The sequence below is a fragment of the Vipera ursinii genome (genome assembly GCF_947247035.1).
Source record: "Vipera ursinii genome assembly, chromosome: 2".
NCBI lineage: Eukaryota > Metazoa > Chordata > Lepidosauria > Squamata > Viperidae > Vipera > Vipera ursinii.
Window position 1 is genome coordinate 172,464,601 of NC_139513.1, and position 17,938 is coordinate 172,482,538.

The following is a 17,938-nucleotide window of genomic DNA, read 5'->3' on the forward strand; positions in this document are numbered from 1 at the left end:
CATCCAGCGGTTAGGAGAGCACCCACGATCTACTCATCTTCAGAAATGCACCTGCATCTATTTCCCGCAAAAACTGTCTTGATTTCTATACATATTTCTGGTCCTGAATCTTATCCTGAATTTCAAGGAAATAACACGATTCGGAATTCAGGCAGGCTTATATAATACTGAGAATTATGTTAAAATTCAGGTTTCATGCTTTCCTGGAAGCTGCCATTTTGGATCCACCCCTTTGCTATCACTATCCCAAAATAATAATAACCCCCCCCCTCCCACAAATATCCCATTAAGTTCCCGGATGTGTTTCCCTCCCTTTCGAGCATTAAAATGGCGTCTTTCTCCAATGCCCGTATGTTGCCACCCTGTGTTATGTGAGATTCAAGATGGCGACTCTCCTATTCCGGATGGTGCGGATATATACGCATTCAAGATGGCTGCCCCATAAATACCCGGATGGGCCGAACCCTTGGCAAAAACGGCTTCGTTAAAAATCAAGACACTTCCGTGTTACGTTCTTGATGTATTTTCCCCGATTAAACATGTTTATTAAATCATCGGATAACAGAAATGTACAATCGCTTGTCCGACCTACGCGAATTGTTGTACAGCCCCAAAATGGCGCTAGCTGAAATCTCTAGCGGGTGGCGTGACTGAAAAAGCAACCAAGATGGTGCTAACGGGCTCAATTACCCGGATGTTGAAGACAGGAACTAACATGACGCGCTACGAATGAAGAACAAGCGGGCTGTCGCGTGACGCCGCTTTTTTTCCAGCATGACCAAAGCCGTTGATTGAAGGAGTTGCGCGGGCTGGTCTACTCAAGTTGGAGATTCAGAAGTTCAGTTACTAAAACGCGGAGCCGTAGGATACTTATTTAATCATCGCTTTCGAATTTCTCTTGAATGAGGAAAGTTGCCTTTATTAGAATATATAGACTTTGAAATACGATCTTAGCAACTCCTCTTACAGTTTTTCTCTGGGACTCGCCGGTCCCAATGCGCAAGCGCAGAAACCTCTCCCAGATAGGCCCTTCCCGGCTGCCTCTGCGAAGACTCGGGTGCTTTGGGGTCTTGGACGTCCGCGATAAGAAAGCGGTTTTTCTTTGCCCGTGTTGCTTGCTTCCTGATTTTGCAATTGGCCCAGGACACGTTGGCCTAACAATAAACCCCCGTGAATCCCGAAGGATTCATTTTGGAGCCTACTTGCAGAGGATTACGTTGCGCTGAAACCAGTTAAACTTGCCCAGTAAGCAATCAGCCTAGTTCTCTGCATGGTTACTGGGAAGTAAGTTCAGTAGGGCTTTTGTCTTAAGTCGGTCAATTCAGAGTTGCAAGCTTTACACATTAATAATTATATAGTATTGTAGGATTTTGGCGTGGAGCAGTAGTTTAGAGGTCCTGCTGCTTTTGCGGAATACATCGAGGAAAAGTAACTACCTGTATTTTGAGGTCTCCTGTTTTATTTTTTTACTATTTCTCATCCTTCAACATTTAGATTCCCAAAGGTAGGGGCTTTTTCGGTTATATATCCCCAACTTGTTTTCCTGTTCGTTATATCGATCATAAATTAACAGCAGATTATGCTTTTTTAAAGTATAAGTTAAATTCCTACTAGCACTGGGAAGATAGTATGAAGGGAGAAGATAGTGCGAAGTCTCTAAAGTTAAAAATAAATGATTTATGTAAACAAGCAAGATCATGAAGTTCTGCTAATATCTTCTTGTTGAAGGTATAAGTATCAAATTAATATATACTTATGATCAGAAGGTACAATAGCTGGAGCGAAATAGGGACCCATATCATGTTCAAAATAAATATTGTAAATTGAATTTCTTCTATAATAAGACTTTTTGTGTTCTTTTTTCTGTTTAATTTGCACTTTCTTTTTTTCTTCATCCATGGAGTTTCTTTCTTAGTAGTACATATTACTGAAGTTCTCGTTTGATATTTTTTTTTTGGTAATCTTCATTGGGCAAGTTTTTTAACCAATGTACCTCAAATTGTCTAATTTACAGAATGCATCCAAAATCTTGGACTTGTGACTTTTGTGCTACTGAAATTCGGCAATGCTTTTGTGTGGCCATGCTGCTGTGGTCAGCTGCAGTCACATAATTGTCCAAAACGAAAGGTCAACACAGATTCAGAATGTAACTTATACTTTAAAAATAATTTTAAACAACAGAAAAAGCAAGTGGGAACAAGGAGTAGGCGAAATTATAAAGATTTCAAAGTTGATTCATTTCAATCCCACCATCATGCAAAAAGCCTTTTATATCTTTGGTTACTTTTATTGTCACATTTTTTTCCTCTTTTATGTGTCTTGTTTTCTGGCTTTATTCCTGCACTAATATTTTATCATGGTTTATTCTTACGCGCAGTATATACTGTCCAAATAAAATCCGAATGCCACCACAATAATTTCTCAAAATAGTTTGCCTTTCTGTGTTTGTCCATACTGAAATATTTGTTTTCCCCCTTTTAAATATTAGGGAACAATTTTGGGTTTCCTCTCCAGATTTGAAAGGCACCCATCTCGAGGTATGGATGACTGCTAAATATGCGATATCTAGCATAAAAAGTGTAGGAAGAAACTATTGCAGATTGCTGTAGGCACTCATCCATTACTGTAGGCTGAATACATTGCTGTTTTCACATCAAGTTATGCTATGTGTCATTACTTTTACATGAGTTGTATTGGTTACTTATTTTATATAGGAAAAATGCCACAGAATATAATGGATATTTGGTTCCATGTACAATTCACAGTGTTAGTCATCAACTAGAGACCACTTCATGGCATTCTGAGGGATTATCCATTTGTTTCTGCCCACTTAGAATGCTCAGGCAGGGTAGATGTGTTCCAGGTCTCTTCAATTAAATGCTTATTAAATGCTTGTGGGATTATGAAAATGTCCTTCTCTGTCACAGTCTCTGACTTGGGAAAAAGCATTCTCTGGAAATGTTCATTGTTTTCACTCTCCAGATTTCTCTCCTAATCTGGGTGGCATATAAATGTAATCAATCAACAGTATTCTGGAAGTCCCTTAAGACCTGGCTGTGCTTCTTGGCCTGGGATTAGGGTCTTGTGTTTTAATTATATATATTTGGTATTTTGTAAATCCCCCAGAGTATTTTAATTGGGTGGCCTCAGTGTTCTAGCTGCACAGAAATTTTGTTGAGATTTTTCTACGGACATGTGATATATTTTAGTGAAAACAGGAACAATATATTTTTTTTCTTCAACCGAAATATCTTGGGCTTGACCCCTGATATATTGCAGAAGAAAATAGTTATATTTTTAAAAAATACACACTCATGATGCCACTACAAAAGGTTACGGTACATATATATAAATAGTTTATTAGGTATGAAGTAATTGTACTTTTGCCTTGTGTTATGCCAAATTTCATTATAGTTCTGGCACATCATTTTCTGTCCAAGTGTGTACCTGAGGATATTTTGAGATTAATTTCCCTGTACTAGGCTTTATTTCCTCAACGAGCATTTTTAAAAAATATATCCCACGAGCAACAAGATTTTACAAAGCTGTATACAGATCTGCTTTGCAAAACACAAATCTATTGAAGATAATTTAATCTACAGTTGAGCATTAATGGGACAATAATTGTGACTGTTTTTTTCCCTTAAGCATAGGAGTCAGATACTGAAGTATTAAAATAAATGGCAACCATTCATTGAGACTTATAGGCTAGAAAAAGCCATGAATAGAAATTGAAACATTAAGGTTACAGTCCTGTAAATTAGGTCAGAAATCACAGGTTACATTGGTAGGGGAAAGACAAGACAAAGCACCAATTGACATTAGAAAGGTGAAAGAGAGGTCTGGAAGTTCTAATGGTAATTCAAGGAGCCTGGCCAGGTTATGACAAATCAACTCCAGACTGTCTTGAATGAAGCTGATTTTCCAGATCCCTTTCAGTTTCAGACCTAGCTTTGGAACTGGAACTGCCTTAGTTGCCTTGTGGGGTGATCAGCACTGGAAAAAAGACGGGGAGTGTAATACAGTTGGTGTTTTGAACCAGTGCTAACGGATAGAATGAAGGTCAGTAGACACGGTCCAGACAAGATGGAGGTGCTGTTTGTGGGTGATGCATTGTCTAGCTGAGTAGTGCCCTGCCTTTCCTGGTGGTCTGAACTTGCCCTAAAGAAGCAGGCTCACCATTTGGGGATGCTCCTTGGTCTATCCCTGCCACCTGAGGCCTTCATATCATGGAGTGCCTTTTATCAGCTTTGGTTAATTTACCAGCTGTGATCTTATTGGACAGAAACAGCTTTGTAGCAGTTATTCAAAGTCTGGTAATTTCCTAGTTGGATTATTGAATACGTTGTACGTAGGCTGCCTCTGAACGTGATCTGCAAACTTCATTTAGTTCAAAATAAAACAGTTACCAATAGAGGAGAATATTTGTAGCTCACAGTTGAAATGAGTCCTTGATGCTCTCTGAGCTTGGTTCAAGCTATACTGCTTAATGGGATTGGCTAATAGGAACTTAGTGATGCAAGTTCTTTCTGATTTACATTGATTGCCAATCCATATCAAGGTTTTTAGGGCCTTACAAAAATCTAAGTGTTGGAGCCATTCTAATCCCAAAAGGCATGATGTTCCATAAAGCAGGGGCCACTGTAGGAAAGGTCCATCTTCTGGTCCCCGCCACCCAACACTCTTTGGCTGATGAGATCTGGATATTGTTTTAGTTTTTGAATAATAGCTGACTAATTTATGTAATATTTATAGTTTATTTTATGTTTTTATTTAAATTGCATTTTAGTGTGTGTTATTGTACATTTCCCAGAGAGATCCAGCAGTTGGCTGGTTCATACATAATAAAGAGTGGAAATTTTAAAAAATTAAAAGATGTAACCATTTTTTTGCAAAACATTTTGGAATTCTTTTACTACCGTAATTCATTTTTGAATTTAAATTGGCTCCTCAAAGCACTTCAGTTCCTCCCCATTTTTAAATTTCCCATACAAATGTGCAATATTCATGTAAATACCATATTTGAAATATAAATTTTTGGATTACAATTTAGAAAATGTATAATATTCATAATTTTAATTATGGATGTTCCTATGTATTATGTAGTTGTCCTTATGGAGACATTGGTTCCTATAGATACGGTACATGCAATACTATAGTTATTTTTTCTCACCATTGCAATAAATGTATTGCTTGCTCCCTCTTTTTAGGACCCTTTAAGGATAGTGTGATTGATTGTCACAGAGTGGCTTTTGCATAATACACAAGATTATTATATATTTGCCTAGTTTGTAGATCATGGTGTACATCAAACAAATTACAGTAGCATGATTCATCTATGCTTCACTATGGTGTACAATCCTGGGCACTTGGGTAAGTCAGTAAATCATTGTTCAGTGAATTATGAGTAAGTGTGTTAGGCAAACACAGCCTCAGTATTATTAATTCAAGTCAAGTCTATGACTTACTCTCTTTTTCCTGTACCCTCTTCTGCTAATTGTATTTTGCATTCTCTCTCCGCTCTCAAATGTTATGAACCTTTGTTCAATCATTCTGTAACCCCTAAGTGTTGTTTCTGTTTATGTGGGGATGGAGAAAGCAGGTTGGTTTTGAAGAGACATTCATGTCTCTCCAAAATTAGAATTGATGGGAAAGAACAGAACATCTTTATTGTGTTCACTGACCAGAATTGTACATACTTTTGTAATAACGTTTGCAGAGCTCAGATGGAAATAAATGAAAACTTCTGATTAAATTAGGAGAAACTAAAACTTAGGAATAAAGGGTAAAAAATAAAGTAGTAAAAAAATTTAAGTGTTGTAATAACTAAAACATAATATTACTTTACCAAGATAAAGGCAAAACCTAAAATATACTGTGTTAGTTTTAGATACTACACTTTTCTTTTATATCTTGGTAAATAATATAAAAAAAGGACGCCGTGGCTCAGTGGGTTAGGACGCTGACCTTGTCGATCAGAAGGTCAGCAGTTTGGCAGGTCGAATCCCGAGTGCTGCGTAACAGAGTGAGCGCCTGTTACTCGTCCCAGCTTCTGCCAACCTAGCAGTTCGAAAGCACGTAAAAATGCAAGTAGAAAAATAGGGACCACTACGGTGGGAAGGTAACAGCATTCCATGCGCCTTTGGCGTCTAGTCATGCCGGCCACAGGACCACGGAGACGTCCTCGGACAAGCGCTGGCTCTTCGGCTTTGAAACGGAGATGAGCACCGGCCCCTAGAGTTGGAAATGACTAGCACGCATGTGCGGGGGAACCTTTACCTTTACCTTAAATAATATAAAATAATATAAAAATTGTCAGAAGAAATGAAATGTAAGGTGAAATTAAATACAGGTAATGAATTTCATGATAACAGCAGTACAGGAACACATGAGCTGTAGTTTCAACTGGTCTGGAATGGCAGGGACAAAGCCTCTCTTTGAAGTGAATTTGTTGGTATCCTCCTTTCAATGAGGATGAAAATAGTGTTGAAATATGCCGGTGTAAACAAGTTTATTTAGGAGGGACATTGATGCTCATACTCTCAGGAGAAGGGAAGCTCCGAGCATTCTCTCTGCAAATCTGTATGTCAATTGCTTTTGGACAACTTTTTTATCTTTGGGGAAACCCAAATAATTCTGGCCTGTTTTAGTTGGATCATTATTTTATAATTTTGCTTCCAATGTCATTTTCCAAGCTGAGTGAAAATGAACTAACAATTAATCGTGCTGTGATATTTGCCACCTTATTGATAATCAGGGTTCATTCAGCTTTTAGTGGAAAACTTGTTGCTAATGCCTCAGCACTTTAAGAGGGTGCTTCCACTTGCTTCTTAGCAGTTCATCCATTCTGCTCTGAATTTCACATAATTTTAAATGAATTATATTTTTGTTATTGATGAATAATACTTTAGACAAAAAATGATTTTCTTGCCTATTGATTTCCACCACAAAAAGCCTTCTTCCTCTTAAGTCAGGGGTTCCCAACCCCTGGGCCGCAGACCACTACTGGGCCATGTGCAAGTGGCAGGCAAACATGTGAAGCTTCATTTGCACATGTGCGGGATTAGGTTGAGCATGTGAAACCCATCCCCTCACACACACACACACACACACACACACACACACACACACACACACACACACGCTGCTGGTCCGTGCAGCCAAAAAGGTTGGAGACCACTACTCTAAGTCTTTACCAGTAAGTATACGTTTGGGAACATAATTAAGGTAACACATAGATTTGCTTTCAGATAAGATAATCCAGTAAAATGTAGGAATGGGGAAATGTGCATTATGTAATGTTATCGAGCTATGACATAATGGAAAAGCTGGATGCTGTAGTTGAGCATATTGAGGCGTCTATTAGTTTCAGACAAAGGCCAAGAACATATTCCTGAGCCATGAAATTTCCTGGGTGATTGTGCCTCCCCTCTTTAAATAAGCAGTTTGAGTGGCTGCAAGCATACAAACATATACTCCTTTTCAGCTTAAAGAAAAGGTTTCCATTAATATTTCTCATCAGAAGGATTTCTACAACCAGATGTTTCCCGACTAAAAATCCCCAGGACCTGAAAATAGTGTTAATTAGGAACAGAGATCTATAAAGCCATTGGTGCATGAACCATTCTTTACACAATAGCAACCGATTTTTAGGTGGTTTGTGTCTGACCCGAAACATTTGTATTCAGCTCAGATTACCAAAATGGGCTGTTTTGTCCCAAATTATAGATTGAAAGCAGGAAAAATTGAAGGACATTGGTGGAGGGAGAGGAGGGGGGGGGGAGATGCGACAGAGGGGAAAAACAGGGAGATCAAAGGAGGCCAGCTGGCCAGCGAGCTATCACCATGGGGAGGTTGATGTGTGGAGAGAAGTGGTCATGTACCCCAGTTTTGCCTTGTATTCTCTGCAGAATCTCCAGGCTCTGCAGATTTTGTATTGGATGGATCATCTAAAATGGTGATCAGAATTTCAGAGAAGTGATCCCCCCCCAATTGAATCAAATATACAATGTACTGTATTTTCTGGTGTGTGTGTTTTTTTTACTCCCTATTGGATGCATTGTCCTGATGCCACACTAGGTGGCAGTATATAGTTATCCTGGAGTGATCACAGAAAAATAGGTTTGGATACATCTAGTACTTGGATGAAAGAATCCCAGGGCTACAGCACCTTGCTTTGTGGAACTTAGTGGGGTATCTCAAAGGGGTAGCAGGGCTGTATGTAAAGTTGGCAGTCAAAACTACAAGGCAGTGGCAAGCAAATTCCATGCTATTAGCAGGAAAACTTCAGGCCTGGTCCATGTGGTCATTAGGAGCCAAGCTTGATGCCGAAAAAAATCTTTCTTCCCCATCTAAATAATAAAAGGTTATTACTAAATTAATAAACAACATTGGGTGCAAAAAATCTTGAACTGCATTTGCAAAATCTGTGCATTGGCAAAATTTCCATCTGTACATTACAAAAAGCCACACTGCTTGGATCCTACACCAATTCATTACAAATTCCTAGGTTCTTGGGAAGAACTTGATGCATATGAAAGCCAACACCAGGTAAAGAACTAGCCGCTGTGATTTCACATGGCCATCTATAATAATATTAATTGAACTTTTCCTCCACCTGAATCTTTCCCCAACTTTAGATTACTTCTGAAATGACTTTTAAATAATGCCGTAGATTTATTTCTAAGAGGGTGCAGTAGATGTTTCTGCAAAGTTAATATGTACAAAAGCAACTTGGAGGAATGGCAGCGAGGTATCAATAAATTTGTCTGGGCAGGGAAAAAGCCACGAGTTAAACTTAAGATTATGCAGGATACTCGTGAGAGAGGTGGCCTTAAAATGCCCAATTTTAAACTATATTATGAAGCTGCTGCATTAGTAGGAATAAGTGATTGGATTAATTTGACACAAGAGAGATTATTAAATCTTGAGGGCCATGATTTGTTGTTTGGCTGGCATGCATATTTGTTGTATGATAAGAAGGTAGACAATGTGTTTAGAGTGCATATTTTAAGACAGGCATTGCTGAGAGTTTGGAAGAAGTATAGACATAAGCTAGACTGCAAGATACCACTGTGGGCAATTCCAAAACATGCAATAGAAAATATACATGCTGGTTTCAAACATGATGTGACTACATACAAGGAGATTTTAAGCTTGGAAAGAAATGTCTGGTGTCTGAAACCATACAGCCTCTTGCGAGAAGAGAAGGTTGTTCAGAATTGGTTTCAATATACTCAGCTACGGGCCAGGTGGAAAGAAGATCAGAAAAATGGTTTTACAATGACTGATGAAAATCTGATAAAGCAAATTAGAAACCAGGGTCCAGCACATATTAAACGGATATATCTTGCATTGATAGAGATTGACTCAGAAACAGAGCTTGTTAAGGATTGTATGATAAAATGGGCCCAAAACATCCAGGAAGTTATTACAATGGACACGTGGGAAAAGATTTGGGTGAGGAACGTAAAATTTACGCAAGCTCAAAATCTAAGAGAGAATTTTTACAAAATGTTTTACAGATGGCATTTAGATCCTAAAAAGCTTGCAAGTATGTATCCGAATTATCAGCCTAAATGTTGGAGGTGCGGTGATGAAGATGCAACATATTTTCACATATGGTGGACATGTAAAAAGGTTAAGGCTTTTTGGATAAAAGTCTGGTGGAACATGCAGAAGATTTTTAAACAGAGGATAAAGTTTTGTCCGCAATTTTTTTTTGTTGGGAATAATTACAGATGCTACAGTTGTGGACACCAAGCTGATGTTGAATTTAATTACGGCAGCAAGACTTTTGATAGCTCAGTATTGGAAGAAAGAGGAACTGCCGACTATAGAAGAAGTGGACTTTAAAGGTTTCCGACCTGGCAGAGATGGCGAAGATTTCGGCCTATTTGAAAGATCACTCGCAAGAACGCTATATTATGGAATGGAGAAAATGGATTGAGTTTATCCAGAACAAGTATAGGGTTAAGAAGTTTTATGTAGCATTTGAATAGGTCTTCTTTCTTTTTTTTTCCTTTTTTTATTTTAGTTTCTTTATATATATTTAATATTACTAAGGCTTGTTTTATCCTATATAAGCTAGAGAGTGATGGATTGTAGAGTTTATAGTTGTTAGTATATGATTGTTTACGATTGCTTTTTATATATATACCTTGTATTTAGCTCTGGGAAGTCGGGGGGGGGGGGAGGGGGGAGAGGTAGGGGGGGAGAAGGGAGGGGGAGGGGGGTTTCAAAGGAAAATTGTATGTTAAAACTTTTCAATAAAAAAAAAGCGCAACTTGTTTGCAAGAAAAACTGGAGAACAGAAAGTTTTGCAGCCTGAGCTTAAAGGGCTCTCTAGGCTTACTATCTAGCACTTCTTGTCTCCATGGTTACAAAACAGAAGATCATGGGAAGGAAATCACCCTCCCCCCCATTTCCCCCACTACGCAGTGATGTCACCAGTAGCCAATCCTGCCACTACAGCTGTTTCATAACAGCACACGCTAGAATCTTCTTGGCAGGAGCTGCCAAGAAAACATGCTGGGCCTTTGCTTGAGTAGGCTCATGCTGTTGGCTGTTTGAGCAGGAAAGGGAGGATGAGTGTTTTCAGCCATGGAAAATGTCACCAAGCTTTCTAAGAGAAGAGTTTAACTGAACCCACTCACTTCCGGTCTACATTAGTGGGGAAAGTATCAAAGCCCACTCTGGGCAGTAAACTCATCCTGGGAAACTAATCAGCTGTGTCATCCATTTCATGCTCTCTTCTTGTTTTTTGTAAGCTATTCTAGGAAGAATGGGACTCGGAACGGATGACCAGACTGGCAAAACGAGTGAATAAATAATGGAAAACACAGCATTTGTAGCAGTGGTGGTCGTTTGGCAGCGGTGCAGAGAGCAAGGCTCAAGACTTTGAAAAAAAAGACAGCTATGAAGTCACAAGACGACAAGCCGTTCTTGCATGTGAGTGGAGGCCTGCTGCTTTGCATACTAGCGGTGGCTTCAGGAATTTTTGATGGCGCTCAGACAGATACTGGCTACGAGCATTACGCTGAACCAGCTGTGCCTGGAATGCCAGCTTTCCTAGCTATGCCAGCAAATTGCTTAATCAATTTGGCCTACATACTTCTGGGTTGGTATTGGTGGCCACCAGGTGACAAGAGTAGGCAGACCTACTTTCAAGAAATCTTTGCCCTCATGGCGCTTTTATATGGGCCTACACAATGGGTCAGGCTGTGGACACAACATCACTGGGCAGCTGTGCTAGATCAGTGGTTAACACTAGCAATTTTTGCTTGGGTCATTGTTTGGTGCCTTTTTCTTGAAAATGGGTGGCAACCATACGTTTTTCTAGCCATAGAAGTGACTTCACTGACTAGTTATGTTCTGACATTGCTTCACCCACAGGGTTTTGAGTTGGCATTGAGTGGACATATAATTGCTGTTTTTTGGAAAGTACTGAAGGTGCAAAGACATTTTGGCAATGCCAGTTCCATCTGGATTATAGTTCTGGGGACGATGTGTTGCTTGGGTTTTGTAAGCCTCAAGGTATGGGATCGGGAACTGGCCCAGTGGGCACTCTTCTCTCGGCTCACTGGTCATTTTTGGTCCAAGATATGTGATGTGTTGCAGTTCCATTGTGCTTTTCTCTTTCTTACCTTAATAAGCAGACATCGACTCTGCTCAGTGAAATAATCTCTAATTTCAATGAACAATCGTAATCAAAGGAGAAACTTACAACAGTACAAAAACATAATGTTTGAAAGAAAATGTCTGCTCAAATATGCCAGTTTTTCAAAAGGCTGGTCCTTACACTTAACAAATGTTGCAGCATTGGCATGGTCGTGTGATTAGAATTCGGGTGCTTGTATTTATGTATTTATGACAGTTGCAGTGTCCCACTGTCATGTGGTCACCTTTTGCGACCTTCCCAGCTGGCTTCAGACAAGCAAAATCAATGGGGAAGATGGATTTGCTTAACCACCATGAGATTCCTTTAATAATAATAATAATAATTCAGTTAACAACTGGGGCAAAAAAGATTGTAAAATCATGTACAACTTGCTTAACGATCGCCTTGCTTAGCAACAGAAATTCTGGTCCAGTTGTGGTTGTAAGTCAAGGACTACCTATAAAAACTGGGCCTAATTTCATTAGAGAAGCCCTTTCAGCCAATTGAAGTTTCTGATGGAACACTAGTAGGAAATAGCATTTCCAAGAGGCAGTTATCTGTCTCTGCAGTTCGTTCAGAGATAAACCTTTAGGAGGTTGTCGACAATTCAATGCAAACACATTTAAGGTATAGGATCAAAAACCTTTGAAGCACAACTCGTTACAGAGTGGCAGATGTTTTTCAGTATCATTTTTAAGGTGGGCAGAAGCAGATGCACACTTTGGAGGTTCCTTGCCATACTGTCACTGATGAGTCAAATAATAATAGGGTAAATATATGCATATTTTGCATACAAAGATTCAACTAAGCCCAAGTGGAGAAAGATTCCTGTCTCAGTCTAGGACAGGGGTAGGCAACCTCGGCTCTTTTATGACTCATGGACTTCAACTCCCAGAATTCCTGAGTCAGCTCTGCTGACTCAGGAATTCTGGGAGTTGAAGTCCACGAGTCATAAAAGAGCCGAGGTTGCCTACCCCTGGTCTAGGAGAACTGCTCCAGAGTATGATTTGAATGAAAGGGATTAGCAGTCATTTGATGAAGTCGTTTTCTTTTTCTTCTGAACAGCTGCCTTGGCAAGGTCACTGCACCCCAGTTCTTTTCTTCCTCAAGGCCTGTACAAACAGCGATGTCCTGAGCCCACTGTAAGCTGGCTGCAGGAAAATATACTTTTAATTTTATCTAGGAGCTTAGTTTAAGGCACGTAGGTGTTTTTTCCCCATTTTATTTTAGTTATAATCGCTGTATCCAATTCACTGTATAGCGCTACTTTTTTCCCTCTTAATTTTGTGGGGGGGGGGGTTTGGTATTAAATAAGAACAATCATAAAACAGCTGAATAATTAGTAATCCACTGCATATGGCCTTTGGGACTTTTGCTTCTGTATGGTTTTACAGCTCATTTTCTTGCAGTGAAAATAAGAAGATGACACGAAAGAAAGCAGATGTTCTCGCCTTTCTGAAAACCCCGATAGGACAAAATTTCTGCTTTCTAAGTTTCTTCCTCCCACAGACGGTAGTCTTGTTTATGGCCATTGTAAACATCTACGCCTTGTGAATAACTATAAATGACACTGACAACTTACAAATATATAAAATGTTTCATTGTCTGTTCAGTAAGAGGGAACATGTAGTGAGGAATTTGTATAACCATGAAGACCCACATCATCACCACTCCCACCCCCCACCAGTTTTGAGCAAGGCTCAAGACTTTGAAAAAAAAGACAGCTATGAAGTCACAAGACGACAAGCCATTCTTGCATGTGAGTGGAGGCCTGCTGCTTTGCATACTAGCGGTGGCTTCAGGAATTTTTGATGGCGCTCACACAGATACTGGCTACGAGCATTATGCTGAACCAACTGTGCCTGGAATGCCAGCTTTCCTAGCTATGCCAGCAAATTGCTTAATCAATTTGGCCTACATACTTCTGGGTTGGTATTGGTTGGTTTATGACTATTGTAAACATCTACGCCTTGTGAATAACTATAAATGACACTGACAACTTACAAATATATAAAATGTTTTATTGTCTGTTCAGTAAGAGGGAACATGTAGTGAGGAATTTGTATAACCATGAAGACCCACATCATCACCACTCCCACCCCCCACCAGTTTTGAGCAAGGCTCAAGACTTTGAAAAAAAAGACAGCTATGAAGTCACAAGACGACAAGCCATTCTTGCATGTGAGTGGAGGCCTGCTGCTTTGCATACTAGCGGTGGCTTCAGGAATTTTTGATGGCGCTCACACAGATACTGGCTACGAGCATTATGCTGAACCAACTGTGCCTGGAATGCCAGCTTTCCTAGCTATGCCAGCAAATTGCTTAATCAATTTGGCCTACATACTTCTGGGTTGGTATTGGTTGGTTTATGACCATTGTAAACATCTACGCCTTGTGAATAACTATAAATGACACTGACAACTTACAAATATATAAAATGTTTTATTGTCTGTTCAGTAAGAGGGAACATGTAGTGAGGAATTTGTATAACCATGAAGACCCACATCATCACCACTCCCACCCCCCACCAGTTTTGATCTCCATAACTCCAATGGTGACTTCCATTTATGTCAGATTGCTGGCCTGAAGCCAAAAACATGTACTGGTACCAACTAAGGGAACAGGCATGGTGTATCCAAAGGAGGATAGCACAATCCTACAATTTGCAAAGTGCTGTCAGCGCGATGAGAACTTTGATCCTGTGTTCCTGTGTTTGTTGAATTTGTCACTCAAATTCATCACTCTCTTCAGGTTCACGAGGTGGCTCACCAACGCCGACTGAAGGGGAGAAAGAAAAACTCAGGTTTCAACCGCTCATAGAATATTTTTTTTTCCCCCGACTGCTCTTTAAGGGACTGATCTCAGCTAACAGTTTCTCACCTGTCCCAAAACTGGAACTCATAAATAGCACGATAGGATCATAAATCTGCCTGAGTTGCCTTCAGTCCATCTTTCCCAAAGCCAACTCCATCCTCTAGCTGTGATTGAGAGTTAAAATCTAATGCGTTGGCAAATACCAAGTTGGGAAAGAGTGGACTAAAGACCAGGTGTTGCAATGTGTCAAAGAGCTTGGATTTCGTTTCTCGGGATGATTTTGTGCTATATTGGATAAAGGACAGACATCCTCTGAAAATGATGACTTCGTGTTTATTTATTTACTTAAAACATTTCTACTCAAGGAAACCCGATCCAATTCAAAAGAAACTGGCTCAAAGCCCCTAAAAACTACACTAACAGCTCATCAAACAGACCCACTCCCATGCCAGAACACCATCCATCTCCCAGCTTTAGTGCCTGGATGAAGAGCCAAGTCTTCCAATAGGCTTGTTTAAGCTAAGGAGGTCAGGACATGCAGCAATACATAATACACCACATAAGCCAGGTAGTCTTGGTCAGAGTAAAAAGGCAGGCCTGCTGCTTTTTCCCCATTTCCGCCTTGTGGAATGCCTCACATCTGCACTATTAACATGGCCTTCATTTCAAGGATCAGCAATACCAGAAGTGAAGGAAGTGTTTCAACCTGGGCATCTGCTGATGAATTTATTTATTTTTTCTCAAGAGAATTTTTTCCCCCTCAGTTCATTTGGGATTAGGGAAAATTAAATCTGGAAAAAAAAGTAGTGAGACTCCAAATGATTGTTATGGCTGAACTGTGGGCATTAGTGAAATGTGGCAAGCTTGACTGTAAATGGGCAAGAATTGACTTTATGAAGTACTTTGCACAAATAGAAAATCAGGTGGTAATCACCTGTACTGTACCACTCTGGACTATATGGTCAGAATGCACATGATTAAACATTCCTTCATATTCACCATGGCTACGCTTGGGATATATACAGTCTATTATCTCTTTGTGTTGAGGAAAAAGAAGGGGACAATTAGCTTCCATCCCAATTTTTTAGGTGAAGGGATTTTTTTCAGGGAACTAAAACATTCTGTCCTGTATTTGGGAGAAGGCAAAAGCTTGCTACATTGCCTGCAGCAAATTAAGAAGAATCCCAGCTGGACAGCAGAAAGTATGGCCTTTGGGTCTAAAAGTGGGTCTACAAATGCTGTGGCAAAATCTGAGAGCTCAAACTTCTTATTTCACAGCATAGGATCAGAAGCTGTCTAACAATAGTCTGGGAAGAACTGTGGATGGCTTGGAAGGAAGTATATGTTTTAATAGGGTTCTGAACCAGTTTCTCTGATGGCAAAAAAGAGACCAAAGATAGCTTCTGAGTGAATCAGTTTTATAGAAAGTTTTTTTTTTTACTTTCCTTCTCTAGCACTGTTTTCAAATTTTACCTTATCATCATAATCATTTTCAAATACTCAGCCATTCAAGATCTCCTACACAGCCTGAGAATCTCTTTCTTCCAACTCCTGTCCTACCCCAAATGCCTTGTTTTTGACCCCGCTTGGTCTGTTTAAATAGCCTTAACATTCTGCTGTATAAGTAAAACCAGATTCTACAAATTAGGTAAGGAAATAAATTTGACTTCAGATCCGTTTTCTTTCTGTTTGAATCTTGCAAAACCTGAGATTTAAGTTCAGAAATTTCTGACAAGGCATAATCCAGCAACTGAGAATGAAAAAATGAATAGATCCTAACTATTAAGCAAGGCTTTAAACACTCTCAATTCTCATGTGGGCTATAAATTTGCACTGCTTAACAGATCCTCAGGAATTCATTTCCAGATATACCGTATATTCAACCTGAAAATACAGACGTCAGGGCAGAGATTAAAATGCAGCCATTGCTTCTACAGGGGCTTTACATATTTGAAGTAAACAACTTGTGCACAGCAAGTCAGGAATGTCACACCTGTTGTTCCTATTGTTTGGCTTTCCTACATTAAAAAAGGTCCAGACTTACCTGCAGTGTATAGGGTCACAGCATTTAAAGCACATAAACCATCATGACGTATTCCATTCAGATTTGTCTATGCAAGCTTCAGACAAAAGTAACCTTGCTCTTGTTATCACGTTTTCATCTATTGATCTTAAAGCCTACTTAATATTTTTGACTCTGACATGAAAATAAGGGAGGATAGTTTTTGATACCTCTCTACTGAGCACGCTGATTGATGAGGTGGAACTGGACAATGATGACTGGAACTGAACTGCCTTTCTTGAAATTTCACTCCCTAATTTAACAGAACCAGTTTGGAGATTGAATAGTGCACCCTCCAACTGCACAGCATTGCAGAGATGGGGCTGTTACCTTCTCCTGAAGGTGTAGAGGCAAGCACACCCAGGCTGTCAAGCGCCCCCTCGTGATAGAGTGCCAGCCGTTCCATCATGCGCCTCCGTGCTGGGTTGATGACAATCTGAGGGGCAGAGTCACCTGCAGAAAGAAAGGAGACCATCACTAAGAGACAGCCTACCTGGATCATCAAACTGGGGCTCTTAACTGAAGAGCTGGATCAGTGTCTATCTCTTGAAGTGAACCAGATAGGAATCACAACTAGATGAGCTAATTCTTCTTTATTGTAAAGCTATACTGACAGAATCTTGCAAGTATGAAAAGCACAGTCCTCTCCCCCACCTTCCCCCGTCTCCTTTACAGCCAGAGAAACGAGAGGGTCTCTTCTGAGCCTCTTGCCACATCCACTATCCATCTGCAGGCTATGCTGTCTCTTATCTGACAGTTCCCTTGGCAGCATCTCTCAAGGTCTTTCCCACAAATCATTCGGATTGGCAATAGTGTCACCTAGCTGCTCTCCAGGCACCAACCCGGGTATTTTTTGTTGCCAGATGAAGCAACCTTTACATTTTGAGCTTCTTAAAAGGCACTTTGGTGTGGGAACGGCCAGTTTTTGGCCTCCCAACCTTCAGCTTTCCCAAAGGTTTCTTATTGGCCTCTATGTGAATTACAGTGATGAGCACACACTCATGGTTCGCACAGGATGGCATGTGGGAGGTTTGGGAAACGCTATGATAGAGCTTTCACATATATCTTTTAGTATCTTGTTTTTGTAATGATCTCATAGGCACCTGAGTAGTTCTCACTATGTATCCAATTATCACTATGTATCCTATTTTTTGAGATTGATGGGGTTTATGTAATGTTGTATTTGGTATTCAGAAAAAGGAGGTGAATAAAAGTTCAGGGGGCAGTTGCTCAGTGTTTTTTTAGAGAGACAAGGCTGCCTGGCTGGTTCAGAGCATCTCTTATCGACCCAGGTCTGAATTCTTTTCCCTACACTTTGGTTTCAGCATTGCTTTTAAGTTGTTAAGTACCTTCACTCCTACTTTAACACATTCGTATTGCTATCCTATTAAAGCTCTAAGTCA

The 17,938-nt window shown here is 39.9% G+C and overlaps 2 protein-coding genes across 6 annotated transcripts in view; one reads left to right on the forward strand and one right to left on the reverse strand.

Annotated features, from left to right (window-relative positions):
* Positions 1–935: 935 nt before the first annotated feature.
* On the forward strand, positions 936–12,559 carry TMEM187 (transmembrane protein 187). 3 transcript variants are annotated; one of them, XM_083355803.1, is made up of 3 exons: positions 936–1,504; positions 2,489–2,537; positions 10,770–12,559. In XM_083355803.1, the coding sequence occupies exon 3, from the start codon at positions 10,918–10,920 to the stop codon at positions 11,680–11,682; it is 765 nt and encodes a 254-aa protein (XP_083211929.1). In that variant the 5' UTR covers positions 936–1,504; positions 2,489–2,537; positions 10,770–10,917; the 3' UTR covers positions 11,683–12,559. The 3 variants fall into 3 exon arrangements, with proteins under 3 accessions (XP_083211929.1, XP_083211930.1, XP_083211931.1); XM_083355804.1 differs by lacking the exon at positions 2,489–2,537 and having other exon boundaries at positions 937–1,504; XM_083355805.1 differs by lacking the exon at positions 2,489–2,537 and having other exon boundaries at positions 937–1,245.
* A 1,510-nt stretch (positions 12,560–14,069) lies between these two features.
* The window catches only part of IRAK1 (interleukin 1 receptor associated kinase 1), a 35,418-nt gene continuing 31,549 nt past the window's right edge, over positions 14,070–17,938 (reverse strand). For 2 of the 3 annotated variants that reach the window (XR_014491629.1, XR_014491630.1), the window contains exons 13-14: positions 16,866–16,988; positions 14,070–14,437 (exon numbers count right to left, since the gene is read on the reverse strand). Coding sequence is in view for 1 of the 3 variants with exons in the window: in XM_083355789.1 (XP_083211915.1) it covers positions 14,385–14,437; positions 16,866–16,988 (176 nt within the window). In the remaining 2 variants the exon portion in view is untranslated. The remainder of the gene's footprint in view (positions 14,438–16,865; positions 16,989–17,938) is intronic. The other variant, XM_083355789.1, reaches the window with a different exon arrangement.

Excerpts from the sequence above, each read along its gene's own strand:
- TMEM187 (XM_083355803.1), top strand. The coding sequence starts at position 10,918 with ATGAAGTCACAAGACGACAAGCCGTTCTTGCATGTGAGTGGAGGCCTG.